Genomic DNA, 14,185 nt, shown 5'->3' on the forward strand with positions numbered 1-14,185 from the left:
TTCTTCAGTGACCAGCAGACCTAGTCCAGGAGAAATGTCCCTGTATGAAGCTCATATGACACGCTGTTATATGTGATATTTGTACATAGCAGAATCAAACATATGTCTCCTTAAGGACTTGGAGGAAAACTAGAAAGGAAGCGGATTGACAGCCTCCTCCAACTTTTTAGGTGAGCTACTTACAGTCTCTCTACATAGGCTGCCAAAAGTATAAGTACACTATAGAAATTTCTTATTCAACTGTGGTTTTTAGAGTAACAAATAATCTGAAATGTTCTAAAAATCAACTAAAGAACCCAATCTAAAGATAAAAGAGCACCAAGCATCAATAGACCTTTGAGCCAGATGACCAGTATGATGTGAACTGTAGAAACAAATGACTTGTGCATTGGATTATGCAAGACACGAGAAATAAAAAATGGGGAACTATAAAAAGATGGGATAATTTTTGAGAATTAAAGCATCTGGGAGACACAAATGTGCCTTTGTATACCTATAAGGATCACTGGATACATGTCTTGCCATTTCGGCTATCTCCAAGAATAATCTGAAGGAAGAGTTTAAAACACACGCATCGGTAAAGTGCAAAAGATCAGGTGGTTTTGTAATAACATAACTAGAAGCACTAATACCTTGAAAAATACTAAATCCATCTTTGATCCTCTGATGCTTTCATTGTACTGTTGCATGAACATTTGTAATCTTTCAGCCAAATAATCCAAAGATGGGATAGGTTCATAAATTTTAGGAGCCTTCAATTCTACATCATCAGGCTCGTCTCCAGTGGCTTCTGGGGCATCACGCAAAAAATCTGCAAAGTATAATTCTGTAGATCCATCTTCAAATAGATTTTGATTGTGTTCTGCAGCAGCAGTCTACAACAATACATTAAGGATCATTTTAATTATGAAACATTTTATTGGTCCCTTTCTGTAGCAAATACTTTAATGCTATTTGCCTACCTTTTTTATCATATCTTCAAACCAGTCTTTATCACTTTGGCTGATGAACCTGTCTGCAATAACACGTCTGCATTCATGCTGGAACAAGGCTACCAAAACACTGATGCTCTGGCAGACTTCAGAAGTAACAGTTAGCATTCCTTGCCAAATACGACTAAGGTCTCGTAAATTAAAGATGTAATGAAATTTAGCTGGAGTTGGTAAGATCTGCAAAAGAACATCATAATCTATGTTCAAATAACTACTAAATATTTCCTAGTTAGAGTTAAATTAATACTGTATATTTTCACAAACTTCAACATAAATATTACGTTATAGCAGAAATGCACACTAAGCATTTAAAAAGCAAAGGTAAAAATGAAGAAATGACAGTAGTAATAACCAGCTCTTTAATTTCACATAAATTTCACACAAGTTTCTTTGAATCTTACAGGTTTCAGTAATGCAGACTGGAAAGTAGCCAAGAAAAGTTAGTTAACAATGGCATTAAAGGCGACAGTAAGAACATCAATATTGCTTAAATTGTGGCATTTTTCGTACTCTTTCTTCCAAATCATTTCTGTCACTCTTTTTTCATCCTTTCCAAAACTACACGAGGAAGTCGCTATTTCTCTATATAAGCCAAGTTTACATCGACAGATCATGTATCAAAACCATATCTATCCTTTCCACTACCCTCCTCCACTTTTTTCACTAAAAAAAAAAAAAGGGGCACCTCTATGCTGTAATTTTAACTTTCCAAATTTCATTCCATGCCTGTATCCAGCTTTTCATTTCACCTGAGAAAAAAAAAAGACAAACATTTTTCTTTCTGCAATCTCCTTTCAAGTAGTTGTTCAAAGAGAGAGATGAGGTCTCCTCTCAGCCTCTTCTTCTCCAAACTAAACAGCCCTAATTTCCTCAGTTAGTCTTCATGACTTTTGATTTCTAGTCCCTTCGCCAGCTTTGTTGCTCTTCTCTGGACAGACTCAAGCAATTAAATATTCTTGTTAAAGTGAGGGGCCCACTTGAAGCATAGTCTCCCGGTGGACATGTACAAGGAACAACAACGTCCTTATTCACACTATTTCTGGCCAGAATGACACTGGCCTTCTAGGACATCTGGGTACACTGCTGGCTCCTGTTCAGCTAGTTGTTGACCAGGACCCTCAAGTCCTTTTCTAGTCATGCAACTGGACTCATCCTATGGGCCTAGCCCATCCATATCCCTCTACAAAACCTTCCTACCCCAAGCAGATCAACACTGTCAGCTAACTGGAAAGCTAAAAGACAAATAGGCTCAATATTAACTCCTGCAAAACACTATGGGTGATCAGCCACCAAATGGATGGAATTCCATTCACCATGACTCTTTGAGCCCAGCTATCCAACCAGTTCTTTACCTACAGAACAACACACCTATCCAAGCCATGAGCTTGGACATGAGAATACTAAGCAAACGTGTCAAATGCTTTACTACAATTCAGGTAAACAACATCCACAGCCTCTCTCTCGTCTACTAAATGGGTCATTTTGATATAGAAGGTTAGTCAGGCAGGTTAATTAGGAAGGACCTGCCTTTTGTAAACACATGCAGGCTGCTTCTGGTCATTTGTTTGTCCCATATGTGCCATGTGGTGACATTCAAGATATACATGATAGACATTCAAATAGTGAGGTACTTATATTAAAAAATTCATAATGGGAACTTCAGACAACAGATATACCTACAGGTATCTTGTGAAGTATAAACACACATGGCAGTAAAACAAAGTCTTAGTCTTATTATTTTGTCATGGTCAGATGCTTCATAGACTTCATAATGGACATAAATTTACCTTTGCTTTTGTTGTTTGCCATACTTTTCGTGTTGTAGATACTAATGCAGAAGCCAGTTTACATATTTCCTCAGAAAAACCTCGTTGCTCACAGAAATAGCCTTCAGCTACTGTTCGAAATATTTTGTCAATAGATGAACTGGAAGGTAGCGTGCAGTTGTAGATGGTGAACTGGCGTTTCAGGCGTTGTGGGATGTCATTCCGACCTCCCCCAGGGTGAATCATTGCAGCTACAAACTGAATATCAACCACATTCGTAAATTCACCTGGCTTCTCCAAGTTGTAGAAACCTTTCTGTTCCATCAGTTGTCTTACAATCTCATTGGTGACCTAGTTATCCCCCCCCCCAAAAAAAAGAAATGGGGCAGTTAATATCTTGGGGGTTTTCCACTTAAAAAAAAAAAAAAAGAAGAAGAAGAAGAAGAAGGAAAGAAGAGAAAATCTGTAGTATAACAAATCAATAAACAAAAGGAAACATCTCCCATATTTCTGAATTTCAGGTATTTTGTTGGGCATTTAGCAATTTACAATTATACAAAATTGTAAGAAGAGCCCCAGTGCAATGAATTAGCTGCATCTAAACTTTGTGAGCTAAGTATTAGTGAGGTTTAGCATTCAATTCAGTTTCCATAATATTAAGCTAAGAAAATGCGTATCTTTGAAGTTACATCCAGTCAGACTATTTTTTCAGATTGACATGGGTATATAGATGAGTGACATAGAATGGTTAGTTCAGCACAAAATACAGTCACACTTTCACCTGTATAGAGGTAGCGAGAAAACAGGATTACAGAGCTACATAAGGTGGAGGAATATGACTATACAAGCAAGTCTTTTAAAGTCAAAATTTTGGGGTACAGGTCAATAAAGCATTCATTAGTACCTCCAAGCAGCTCACTAGACTTGTGTGTCTACTGTAGCATGAGATTTCACCTAAAAATAACTGTATTTTAAAGTCCAGAGTGGATGGAAGGAAAGAATTTCTACCTGTACTTGTATACATTCTTTCTCAAACTTGTTTTAGTACAGATAGCTTGTAAATTCTGCAGGCTCTGTATGTAGACAAAACAAAAGATTTAGAATCTATAATGTCTGTACCAAATGGCTTGACACTGGCAATCTTTTGGGGTTGACACCAAAGTTTATCACCCACAGAAAAACTGCCTTGGGGAAATTGCTTTTAGGAGATATATTTGATCTAGTCCATATTTTACTTTTTTCCTACACTTTCTTTCCTCTGAAACCTGCAGGTTTCATTTAGTAATGTTCATTTAGTTCTGTTCATTTAGTAACTGTTTCCATTAGTAATAATGATAAGACCATCAGTTCTCAAATGTTAGCAGTTTCCTTTTACCTGATCACCCCATTCATTAATCACGGGCATGTTGATGTCATCAATAAAGACAGTCATTTTCTTCCCTGCTGGAGGACCATAAGTGGTACCCATTCTTTTATCTATGTAACTTTCTATGCTCCTTTGGAACATATTTGGTAGAGTTGCAGAAGAAAAGTTCAGACACTTGGACAAGTGAACATCAGGATCATACTTGTTCATGTAACCCTGTAAGATAAGCCAATTCTAAGCAAATTAAATTGGTAACTCCAGGTTATTTCAGTTGCCAGGATACAGAGATGCCCAGCTGCCCTGCAAAAATCAAACATCTACAAAACCTCAGTCCTGCTAGTAACTTTTAAATGTCAAGAAGCAGTTTATTTAAAGTAAATATACTGTCCCCCATCTAAAATTAAAACTCTCCAATCATGCTTTCTATAAAGTTTCTAAGTATAAAAGTTTTTATACTTAGACATTTACTAAGCATCTCAACAAATAGACATATGACAACTCAGGATGCAAATAAATTTTGCATTAGTAATTGTTGAGGGGTTTCTAAACTCATGTTACTAATGATCATGTGTTACAGCAATCTTCAAGGAACGAGTGAAAAAAAACCACATTTTTACATTTACATCATAACACCATACCTAACAACTAAAGCAGAGTAAAGGAAGAGTAGTGTAAGATCAAACACAGATTAGATTTACTGATATTTATCTTCTCTTAATGAAGGAATCCTTGGGTTTTATGAATGCATACAATTTCCACAGCAGCTGCTAATGCCCTGAAACAGCAAGAGATTCATTCTTTTTATTTAGAGTGGTTTTATAACAAAATTTAAATTAAAAAAAAAAAATAATAACCCTGGAGTCATACCAAGACATACATATAAAACAAGGGAAATGTTTTGTTTAATAAGAATCCTGGGTCATAAATTAGTACTAAAAATTCCAGATTTCCAACATTATTTCTGTTAAAGACTTAGTTCTCCCACCATGATGACAAAGTTGAATATCCTTCATATTCTTATCTTTATAAAAGTGATGATGAGAGATGTTTGGTATGTCATAAAAGTAAACTTCTATCATTCTTGATTAAGCAGCCAAGGCCAACTCACCACAACCATGAATGTATAACCACTCCCAACCACTCTAAATATACACCTGTGCAAAGAAATATCTTTGAAAAATAAGTTTATTCAATTAGGTTATTTTATTTAGTGAACTATCAGGTTCTGTATGCAATTTTCAACGCTGTCACACAAGTTTCAAGTCTGCAATTCACCAATTAAGAATATAGAGTGCAAAGTAAAGATCTTAAAGAAGCATTCCATTGTAAGTTCTTCATTTAATACACTGATGCCTTACTCTAACGTTCAGATTAGTACCCGTAGAGTTCTATATTAAATCTTTTTAACTTCTTTATGAAAGTAGAAGCTTATGTCTGGAAATTTCTTCTTCACTAGGTACTGAAAAGCTAAATTCTACAGAAGGAGAAAGCAGAAGGGGAACATTTGTAGGGGTAGTTAATTTTCAGTCTTAACTTTAAATAACATCAAATATCTACTGGCACTTTTTGACACTAAACTCCCATGTGTAAGGAACATACTCTGCTCCATAGAATAGACTTTAGGTAAGCAACACCCAAGAATCAGTTCCAATTACTTTTAGGGACAGGAATGGCAGCTGAAGGATCAAGGTTGCCAGTATCTGGCCAAAATCCAGCATGCAGAATATCGAGACCACCATCCAGACCCCGCCTGTGCACTCTGCTAAAATAGTTCTCCCGCTGGTGCCAAGAACAGAAGTTGACATTACACTGGCATGCATGTTGGCATCAACAGCTGAGCTGAAAAAGTAGTATTAATGGCAACTGGCATTGGTACAATTCACTTTATGTCAGGGCACAGAAAGCACATCCCTGGAGGACATAAAATGGTTCCAGATTTTATGAAAGCCAAAGGTCAGTTTAGGCCAGTTTTTTTCAAATATTTTTAATTTCCAAGCCTCTGCAAATTCTCCAGTAGAAGACAGATGCTTGTACAGTACATTCAGTTGTCCTAACAGGAGGTTAGGCTTATGTAACTATCCTTCACTGATGAAAGAGTATACATATTTCCCTAAAAATTGTAGAAACCATGCTAAAAACCATAACATTTTGATTTTTTAAAAGGGATTTCAAGTTTGATGTGAAATTTGTGTTTGCTCATTCTTTTTTTTATTGTCTTCTGTAGTCAGTTACTAATTTTTACATGTCATTAGTACATACATTAATTTAATAGCAGTTATGTTCTATTTTTTGCACAGAAAGAGCAGTCCGCCTTTTCCACTGAGGAAAATAAGAAAGCAGATTTTGAGCACTAAATTTCCCCTCTGAAATATTATCCCAAGTAAAGAAGGATGTTCCTTATTTCTTTTCAGTGTGGCTTGTAAAGAAAGTCCATGCAACAAGGGTGTAAAAGAAAAATCAATTCATATATTTCACCACTGAGAAAGCAAATGAAAATAATAATAATTAAATCCTTCAAGAATTAATATTTCCTTAGCAAAATCAGCAGTTTGGCTTATCCAAAGAAAAGAAAGATAAGAGAGCATTTACATGTCACACAACCTTGTGATCATGGTTAGCAAAGTTTAAATAAACCCTTTGTACTAAAGTACAGATACTTTTGGTTTTTTGATTGTAGAGTATGTGAGTATTGGAAAAATGCCTCAGTGGGAGGCATTGATCTTTCACTTCAATTTAACACTTCTGTCAATGTCAATTATTTTTACTGCAATGTTATCATATGAAAATATAACTCGTTTTTCCATTCCACCTACCTTAATCATAACTGTTTTTCCTGTTCCCTGTTCCCCAATTAGCAAAACAGCTTTTCCTTGCTTCATGATAGTGTACATTAGAAAGTCTGTTCGAACACTGTCTACGTTTGGAACTAGAATGGAAGTATATTCTGGTTCTGAATCTCTAGGGTAAATATATTCAGGGACCTGAATGAGAAAGTTATGAAAAATGTTTAAGATTTTGTACATTGCCACACAGACACTTTATATTAGAACACAAAAACAAATGCACTGCATTTGCAAAATCTTTCTTCCTGAAAACTAAGCATTGATTTATAAGCAAGCAGTACCTTGCCAAGCTTTTGTAAAAGGATGTTAGTATACTAATGGGATATTTTCATTTCATTATTCTCTATTACATTAAGATAGTTTTTTTCTTGCTGGGTGACAGACAGATTACTACGGTGACAGGCAGCAGACAAACCTAAGATAACTTTTCTGTTTCTTTTCTAAAGCTATTTTAAATGCATGTTTCCATTCTCCACAAAAAATATTTATGAAGGAAAGAAAAAAGTATTTCAAAAAGGAAACTCTTGAGCAGTTCATAGGGTTAATCTCCTTAACAGAATTATGAAGGGCACCTTAAATGATAAAATAATCTGTCTCTTGCCAAATACATCTTTCCTTTATACTCATTAAGAAAGGTTATCATGTCACAGCATACGAACCTTCTTTGACCAATGCTCCCATTGGCCACTGGCACTAACGCCAAATTCAAACATGGTTTCTTCTCCATTCACAGCTGGAAGTTCTTTCACTGCAGAATGCTTTCGTAAGAACAGCTCCATTTTCAACCTGTCATCAGGTTCCAGAAGAGCTCCAACTGACCACATTACAGCAAAAATGAACAACCGAGCAATATGTTCCTCACTGAGCTGCTTTTCATCTCGATCTGACAATAAACCCTGCAAAGCAGATACAATATGTGACAACCACCATCCTAGGACAACATCCCAGAGCAAATAACAGAATGACAGATAGAAAAATTGATGTCTTATCTACCTGTAGAACGTCAATAGCTTGTTTGATGTACATACATTCTAAGACTGCCATTTTTGGTGTCACAGCAGAGAAAACAAAATTGATCATATCCTGGAAATGAAAAATATCATATTAGGAATCTGCTTCCCTGTTTCAAGGGTATGCTTTGTTCTTAGACATGGCCAATTTCTTAATTTCAACAATATTCTCTGTTATGTTCTTAACAAATGTTTTCCCCATTTCTGGAATTACGAGTGTATGAACAGAACAAGTAAATTGGCTAGCAAAAATATACTTTAAATTTGATTTACCACAGCCAGCAGAATTATTCACATAAGCTGTACAGCAATTTTCTAAAGAGCAGTTTGAAGACTGCTTTTCAGTTACATCAAAAATCTGCCATTTCTGCTCTCCGCTGGAGATTTTAATCTACCATTGCCATTTGTCTAATGGGAAGATAGAAGCACTCAAACTGCTGCAATGATATGCATGTAACACATGACCTCACCACTATAAATCTACATTTGATCAGTTCTCATTGCACCACAATGTACCCTCTTTAAACTAATACACTCTTTTCTGTAGAACTATGACAATATCCAAAGGGAATTTTGCAAATAATTTAAATTTAATCCAGACTTTCCAGATTGCTCTATGGTGATGGCTACTGTGCCTGCCTCAAGTTTTCTGTAAGATCTTCAGCAAAGTCACAAATTAATGTAAAGTCCACTCTGGGAAGAGCAGAATTGTTCTAAAACATCACTTGCCATCTACATGCCAGCAGTGTGAGAGATTCTGTTCTAAAGACCTTAAAAACTTGGACGTAAGTCTCTCTGAGATTCAGCTTCTTCATCTGTATAATAGGATAACTGTCACACTGAGAACCTCAAATTGCTTAACAATTGGTTTGAGATACTCAGAATAAAGATATTTCATAAGTCAAAGTTGTCTGTGCTTAAAGGAGCTCTGTTTTAAACAGAAGTTTTATGTTACTTAAAATGTCAGTGGGGTTTGTGTTATCTTTGTTCTTCGAGTTTATGGGGAAAAAAAAAGAAAAGCATTAGGTCTACATACACCAGTACTTTACTATTTTTAAAACAATATATGACAGATAGTAGGACGCAAGTTCTAGACAGCAATTAGCATGAGTTAGTTATGTATTAGAATATTTTGTTTGGATGGAGAACTGGAAAAATGATTTGGGCCAATAAACAAAAATTGCAAACAATTTGGATCAGGAACTCGCTATCTTTCAAAAGATTAAAAAACGAAATCACATGGTAAAAACTTGTATGAGAAAACATCCCACTGCCATTTCCAATTACAGTGGAATTCACAGGACTCTGGAATACTCTTTAGGACAAGAAGTTGGTAACATGCTCACAGGGTTTTGACAAACACAACTAAATTATGCCAAGTTATTAATATTTCTAATAGAATTTTAAGCATCAGCATTTTAATATTTAAGACAGAAAAGTCTGTATTATGCATTCAGCTCTGTGCTCCAGAGGCAATGGCAACCTTTACACAGATGTGATCAGGGTGAGATCTAACACAGATGGAGAGAGATGTCGTATCTGTGTACTCTGCTATTTTGAGGACTTTAGGAGTTCCCTAGAATAGGGCAATAAGGCATCCAGGATAACAGATTTTTAAAATATAATTTAAAAAAAAAAAAAGTGAGTGTGATCAAATTTAAAAAAAAAAGTAAATTTAATTATGTTAGTTATTTCAATTCTTTAAAACTGTCTTGGATAATTATTTCAATCAGATAAGATCTGTTGATTACAGATAGCAGCAACATTTGCAGATTTAAAAAAACAATGGTACTATAACTTTAAGAGAGCAGAGACATTGCAAGGGGATGGAAGTTAACTTGAAATCACTCTATTCCATGATTGAAATTACTCTCAAGCAGGGAATGTTACTGAGAAGAAAGAACAGAAACCGGGACAATGAATGTTCAACCCCACAATCACCCTGTATAAAACACGCCATGGAAGTAGTAAGGACTCAAATATAATCTTAATTCACAATAAGGCTGGAGCCTTGCTTCTTTTTTTTGTTTTGTTTTGTTCTTCACTTTATCCCTGTCTTTTACATAAAAGCTAATATCTTGCAGGAATATTTCACTATACGTGAAAAGAATTAAACTCTTTACATTAATTCATAACTATTATTCTCTGGGACTTCCTCCTACATAACTGCTATTTGCTGTACCTTTATTAATGATTATTTTGTCCAGTATATAGGCTTTCAACAACAAATTCTATTTTCATTACCAAATATGATCACTGGGGGTTTTTTAAGCAAACTGGAATTACTGAAGCAAGTATCATACTCAATTTTAGTTAATTTTTCCAATTTAGATTGTCTTCACAAGACCTCTATAGGTATACTTAAAATCTGACTCTCCTTAGTTACTGTATTTCCATCTACAGCCTAATCTTCATTTTCTTCAAAAAAAGAAAAAAGAAAAAAAAAAGATATCTGGAAGCTGCTTATATATGTGCTTTTCTTAATATTAGCATTAAATTGACTTGGCTCTGTATTTGGGCTTTGATACCATTGTTAAAGCACCTTATTTCACAAATTTTCTTTTAGTATTTAGTTATCCATCTTTTTTATACACTGAGGGAAATCTTAACTGTAAAAAGAGATATCTGAATACAAAAGTAGTGTTACCCTCATCTGTAAAATCACTGTCATCGCTTCTATTATGTGAGCAGCAAAGACAGCTCATTAGGAGTGAAAAAAAGCTGACAGCATGACAGCTTTCATTTACATTTCGATAGTTCCAAATGCAGCCTTCAGCACAGAACTAACTTCATATTTCACTGTATTTTCATCTCTCAATCTAATAAAATACATATTTTTCAGGACTTTATTGCTATTGCTTCAGGCTTGGGTATTTTAAATGTTGTTATTATATTTTCAGAGCAAGTTTTAGTAAAAAATATAAACAGTATTGTAGCAAAGAAGCAGTAAATTGACCCATATATACATTACTTTGGAAGCATATTTTAAAATTCATTATCAGAATTGATTCTCTTGCTGCTGCAGTAAATACTATGTCATATCATTATGCTTTTGAGGTAGAACAAAATGAATAGCTTGTTAAACATCAGTTATGAAGTGAACAGGCACTAAAATGAAACATATCTGTGAGAAGACATTTGTTAGCATTCTAGACATTCCAAAACATAATGCAAAAATAATCTTTCAGAAAATGTCACTCAAAGTTCATTATAAACAGCATTTTTTAAATCCAACAAAGAAAAAAAAGATTACAGGAGAAACCTTGGTGAAGTCTGACTCAACTCACACAGGGAAATTGAAGAAGAGAGCAAATGGGAAGAGAAGCGATATCAACAAGCTGCATTTGTTCCACAGATTTTAAGTGAGGAAATCAAAAGATTACAGAGCTGAAAGATTGAAAAGTAATTATTTCTATTAACCTTTTCAAAGAAAAATTAGTAATTTTTTCCAACTGAAAAAAATTATACTGCTAAGATTATTCATTAGGACCGTTGTCCATCATACTAATGAAAACTTTTAAAATATTCAGTACACTAGGGTAAAATAAAGAGAAAGAATATTCTGAATCCTCTCTGTGTACCTATTGATTGAACCGAACTTAGTAAGAGAATGTATCAAAGAGATGCCATCTCAAAAATCTCTTCTGGAACAGATGCACAGATTATGAAATCAGAGGGGATACTGCAGTCACTTCTATTGAAGTTCAGAACACCATACAGCATCAAATCGCCTTCAATTAATTTGAGCTACCACATATCATTTAAAAATATATAAAAAAAAATAAGGGACCAAATGCGCTCCTGTTACAACTGAAATTGAGAAAGATTACAATAGCTTGAATGGAGCTTCATTTCTTTCAGATCTTACTTTTTCACATTAAAAAAAAACATACACATTTATCCACTTCCCTGGTGTTAGGTTCTCCTAACAAGAACTAAAATTGCAGCAACAATTACAAAAAGAACATTTCTGTTTTGACATCACCATAAAATAACCATGGATTTAACAATTCACTGCCAAATATCCTACACAGACAAAATGAAATATCCAGATTATTCATCTGATATAGTCTCACTTGTTCACTAATGTTAGAGATCTTTTTTTTTTTTAATAAATCCTTCATTCTTATTTTATTACATAAACAAACACAAGTAAATAATTGAAACAACATTTAGGATTAAACAATGCATCATTAATAAAGAATAAGGAATGCCATTTTTTTTTTCTTCTCAAATGATTAAGTACCTGAAATACAGCACTAAAGCAATTCCAAAGAACATCAGAGTATGTAGTAGGCAGTGTTTGCAGCCAAGCCATTAAGATAGGCTTCCAATCTAACACTGAAGAACTCATGAAGACCATGCCATTACGAGAAACTGTTGCTGGGGAAGCATTGTCAATGTTGTGAGGTTCAAAAATAATTTTGCAACTAGGGGACATCGGAATACGATCTCCATTGGCCAAAGTCAGAGTCTTATTATCATCCAGAACAGAGTTCAGGTTTTCAATCCATATCGCATCAACAGGCCCATCCAAAACTATCCAAATATGCTCACCCTAAAAAAGGAGACACACATGCAACTTCATGTAAACTGACCAAAAATATCAAAAATAGACATTTAGTCACAAAGGATCTATTCTTGGATATAAAATCATAATGTTCTGCTGACTGGCTCACTATGTATGTACTGCAGTTTTCATAACTGCTCAGTGATTGAACCTTTCTTTTTTAAATTGTGCCACATAAAAAAAAAATAAAAAAAAATCAATCAAAGAATTGTGAAAAGCAAGAGTTTGGACTGCTCTAAACATAAATCTCTCCCTCTCTCCTACAAAAAAGCATTAGCAAACCCATCATCCCATCATTCATCAAGGTGGATTAAAATATTTCCAGTTAAATTAAGTCACAGACAAGGCACATGCTCCTCATGGGATGCTACTTAGTTTTCTTATATAAGGCTTCCTATTCTATAAATGAGAACTGAATAAAACTGAAACTTAAGATTTGAGTGTTATATTACACAGTGAAACTTCATGTGCAGGTGCGATAAAAGAATTTGGAAACAGAGCAGTAATGACATAAAATCAGACAGGAGAATATTACCTTTCTTGTCATGTCAAAACATGAGTAGCTCTTGCTTTTGAATTTGAACAGTAGGACTACCTAATTACAGAAGGAAGCAAAACTCTTAAAATATATTTCAATTTAATTCTGGAACCTCTGGAGCTTGGGAAGCACATTTCTCTTTGGCATACACACATAATTCTGACTTTGGGGTACATTCAGCTATTCAGATGCAAAACAAAACTAACACTGCATTTTCCCATTTGAATTTGTAACAGAAGATTTTTCACATAAATGACAGATAATGAGATCTTATGGAAACAACAGTAAGTGCCCTTATTAACTATCACAATAGAATACCCATTACCTTCTTTGCTTTTAAAGTTTTTCTCCATAATGTAGAGAAAATGCCATCTGTCCAATCATTTGTGGCAACATCAAGGGTACCAAACATCTGGGAAGCTGTGATTGCCTTTGGGTTCATTCTCATCTCTTTATGAGGAGCACCACAATCTGTCATTGCTTTCATCAAAATATTAATGCATTTGGTCTTTCCTGCACCAGTTGGACCTAGAGTCATCATACCTTAGAAACAATACAAACATGGTTTAAAATGAAATATCATGCTACCATTTAATGATCCTTTCCACTAGCAATCCTTGTTTTATCCAAAAGCCAATACAAAAAAGATGTTTCTCTATAAATGCCTGGCCTATTATGACAGGGAAGTCTATGTGGGTCTGCATCCTCCCTCAGGCAGTTCTGTTCCTTTCTGTAATTGGGAAACACAACTGCCTTTTGATGTTCACATGCAGTGACATTGACATGACTGGTGGTAAACAAAACCAGTAATTTCTAAATGCATTTAGTGAGTAGTTCCCAACATATACTTAACTAAGCAAAACTTTCAGAACCACAAAAACTAAAATATGCACCTGTATCTATCCACAATGACTCTTCACTATAATGATACATTTTTTCTTTATTTGCACATATTGCCTCTATTCCAACCAAGGGGAATCATGTTTTACAGATTTTTCTTCATTGCATGAAATTCTATGGGGATGCATAAATCCAAGGGTCTTTTTCCCAACATGAGCAAGACTGTGCAGTAAAAAAGCCCTGGCATCTAACTGTTAGGT

At 34.8% G+C, this 14,185-nt stretch overlaps 1 protein-coding gene across 1 annotated transcript in view; it reads right to left on the minus strand.

The window, feature by feature from the left end:
* Positions 1 to 14,185, minus strand: part of LOC122178826 (dynein axonemal heavy chain 5-like) — a 147,431-nt gene that overhangs the window by 70,555 nt on the left and 62,691 nt on the right. The window contains exons 47-55 of the mRNA XM_042869302.1: positions 13,411 to 13,628; positions 12,224 to 12,535; positions 7,961 to 8,050; positions 7,627 to 7,863; positions 6,938 to 7,105; positions 4,134 to 4,340; positions 2,780 to 3,109; positions 963 to 1,169; positions 633 to 875 (exon numbers count right to left, since the gene is read on the minus strand). Of these exons, the coding sequence (XP_042725236.1) occupies positions 633 to 875; positions 963 to 1,169; positions 2,780 to 3,109; positions 4,134 to 4,340; positions 6,938 to 7,105; positions 7,627 to 7,863; positions 7,961 to 8,050; positions 12,224 to 12,535; positions 13,411 to 13,628 (2,012 nt within the window). The remainder of the gene's footprint in view (positions 1 to 632; positions 876 to 962; positions 1,170 to 2,779; positions 3,110 to 4,133; positions 4,341 to 6,937; positions 7,106 to 7,626; positions 7,864 to 7,960; positions 8,051 to 12,223; positions 12,536 to 13,410; positions 13,629 to 14,185) is intronic.

Source organism: Lagopus leucura, unplaced genomic scaffold (genome assembly GCF_019238085.1).
Source record: "Lagopus leucura isolate 7727_CA_CO unplaced genomic scaffold, USGS_WTPT01 Super-Scaffold_100002, whole genome shotgun sequence".
NCBI lineage: Eukaryota > Metazoa > Chordata > Aves > Galliformes > Phasianidae > Lagopus > Lagopus leucura.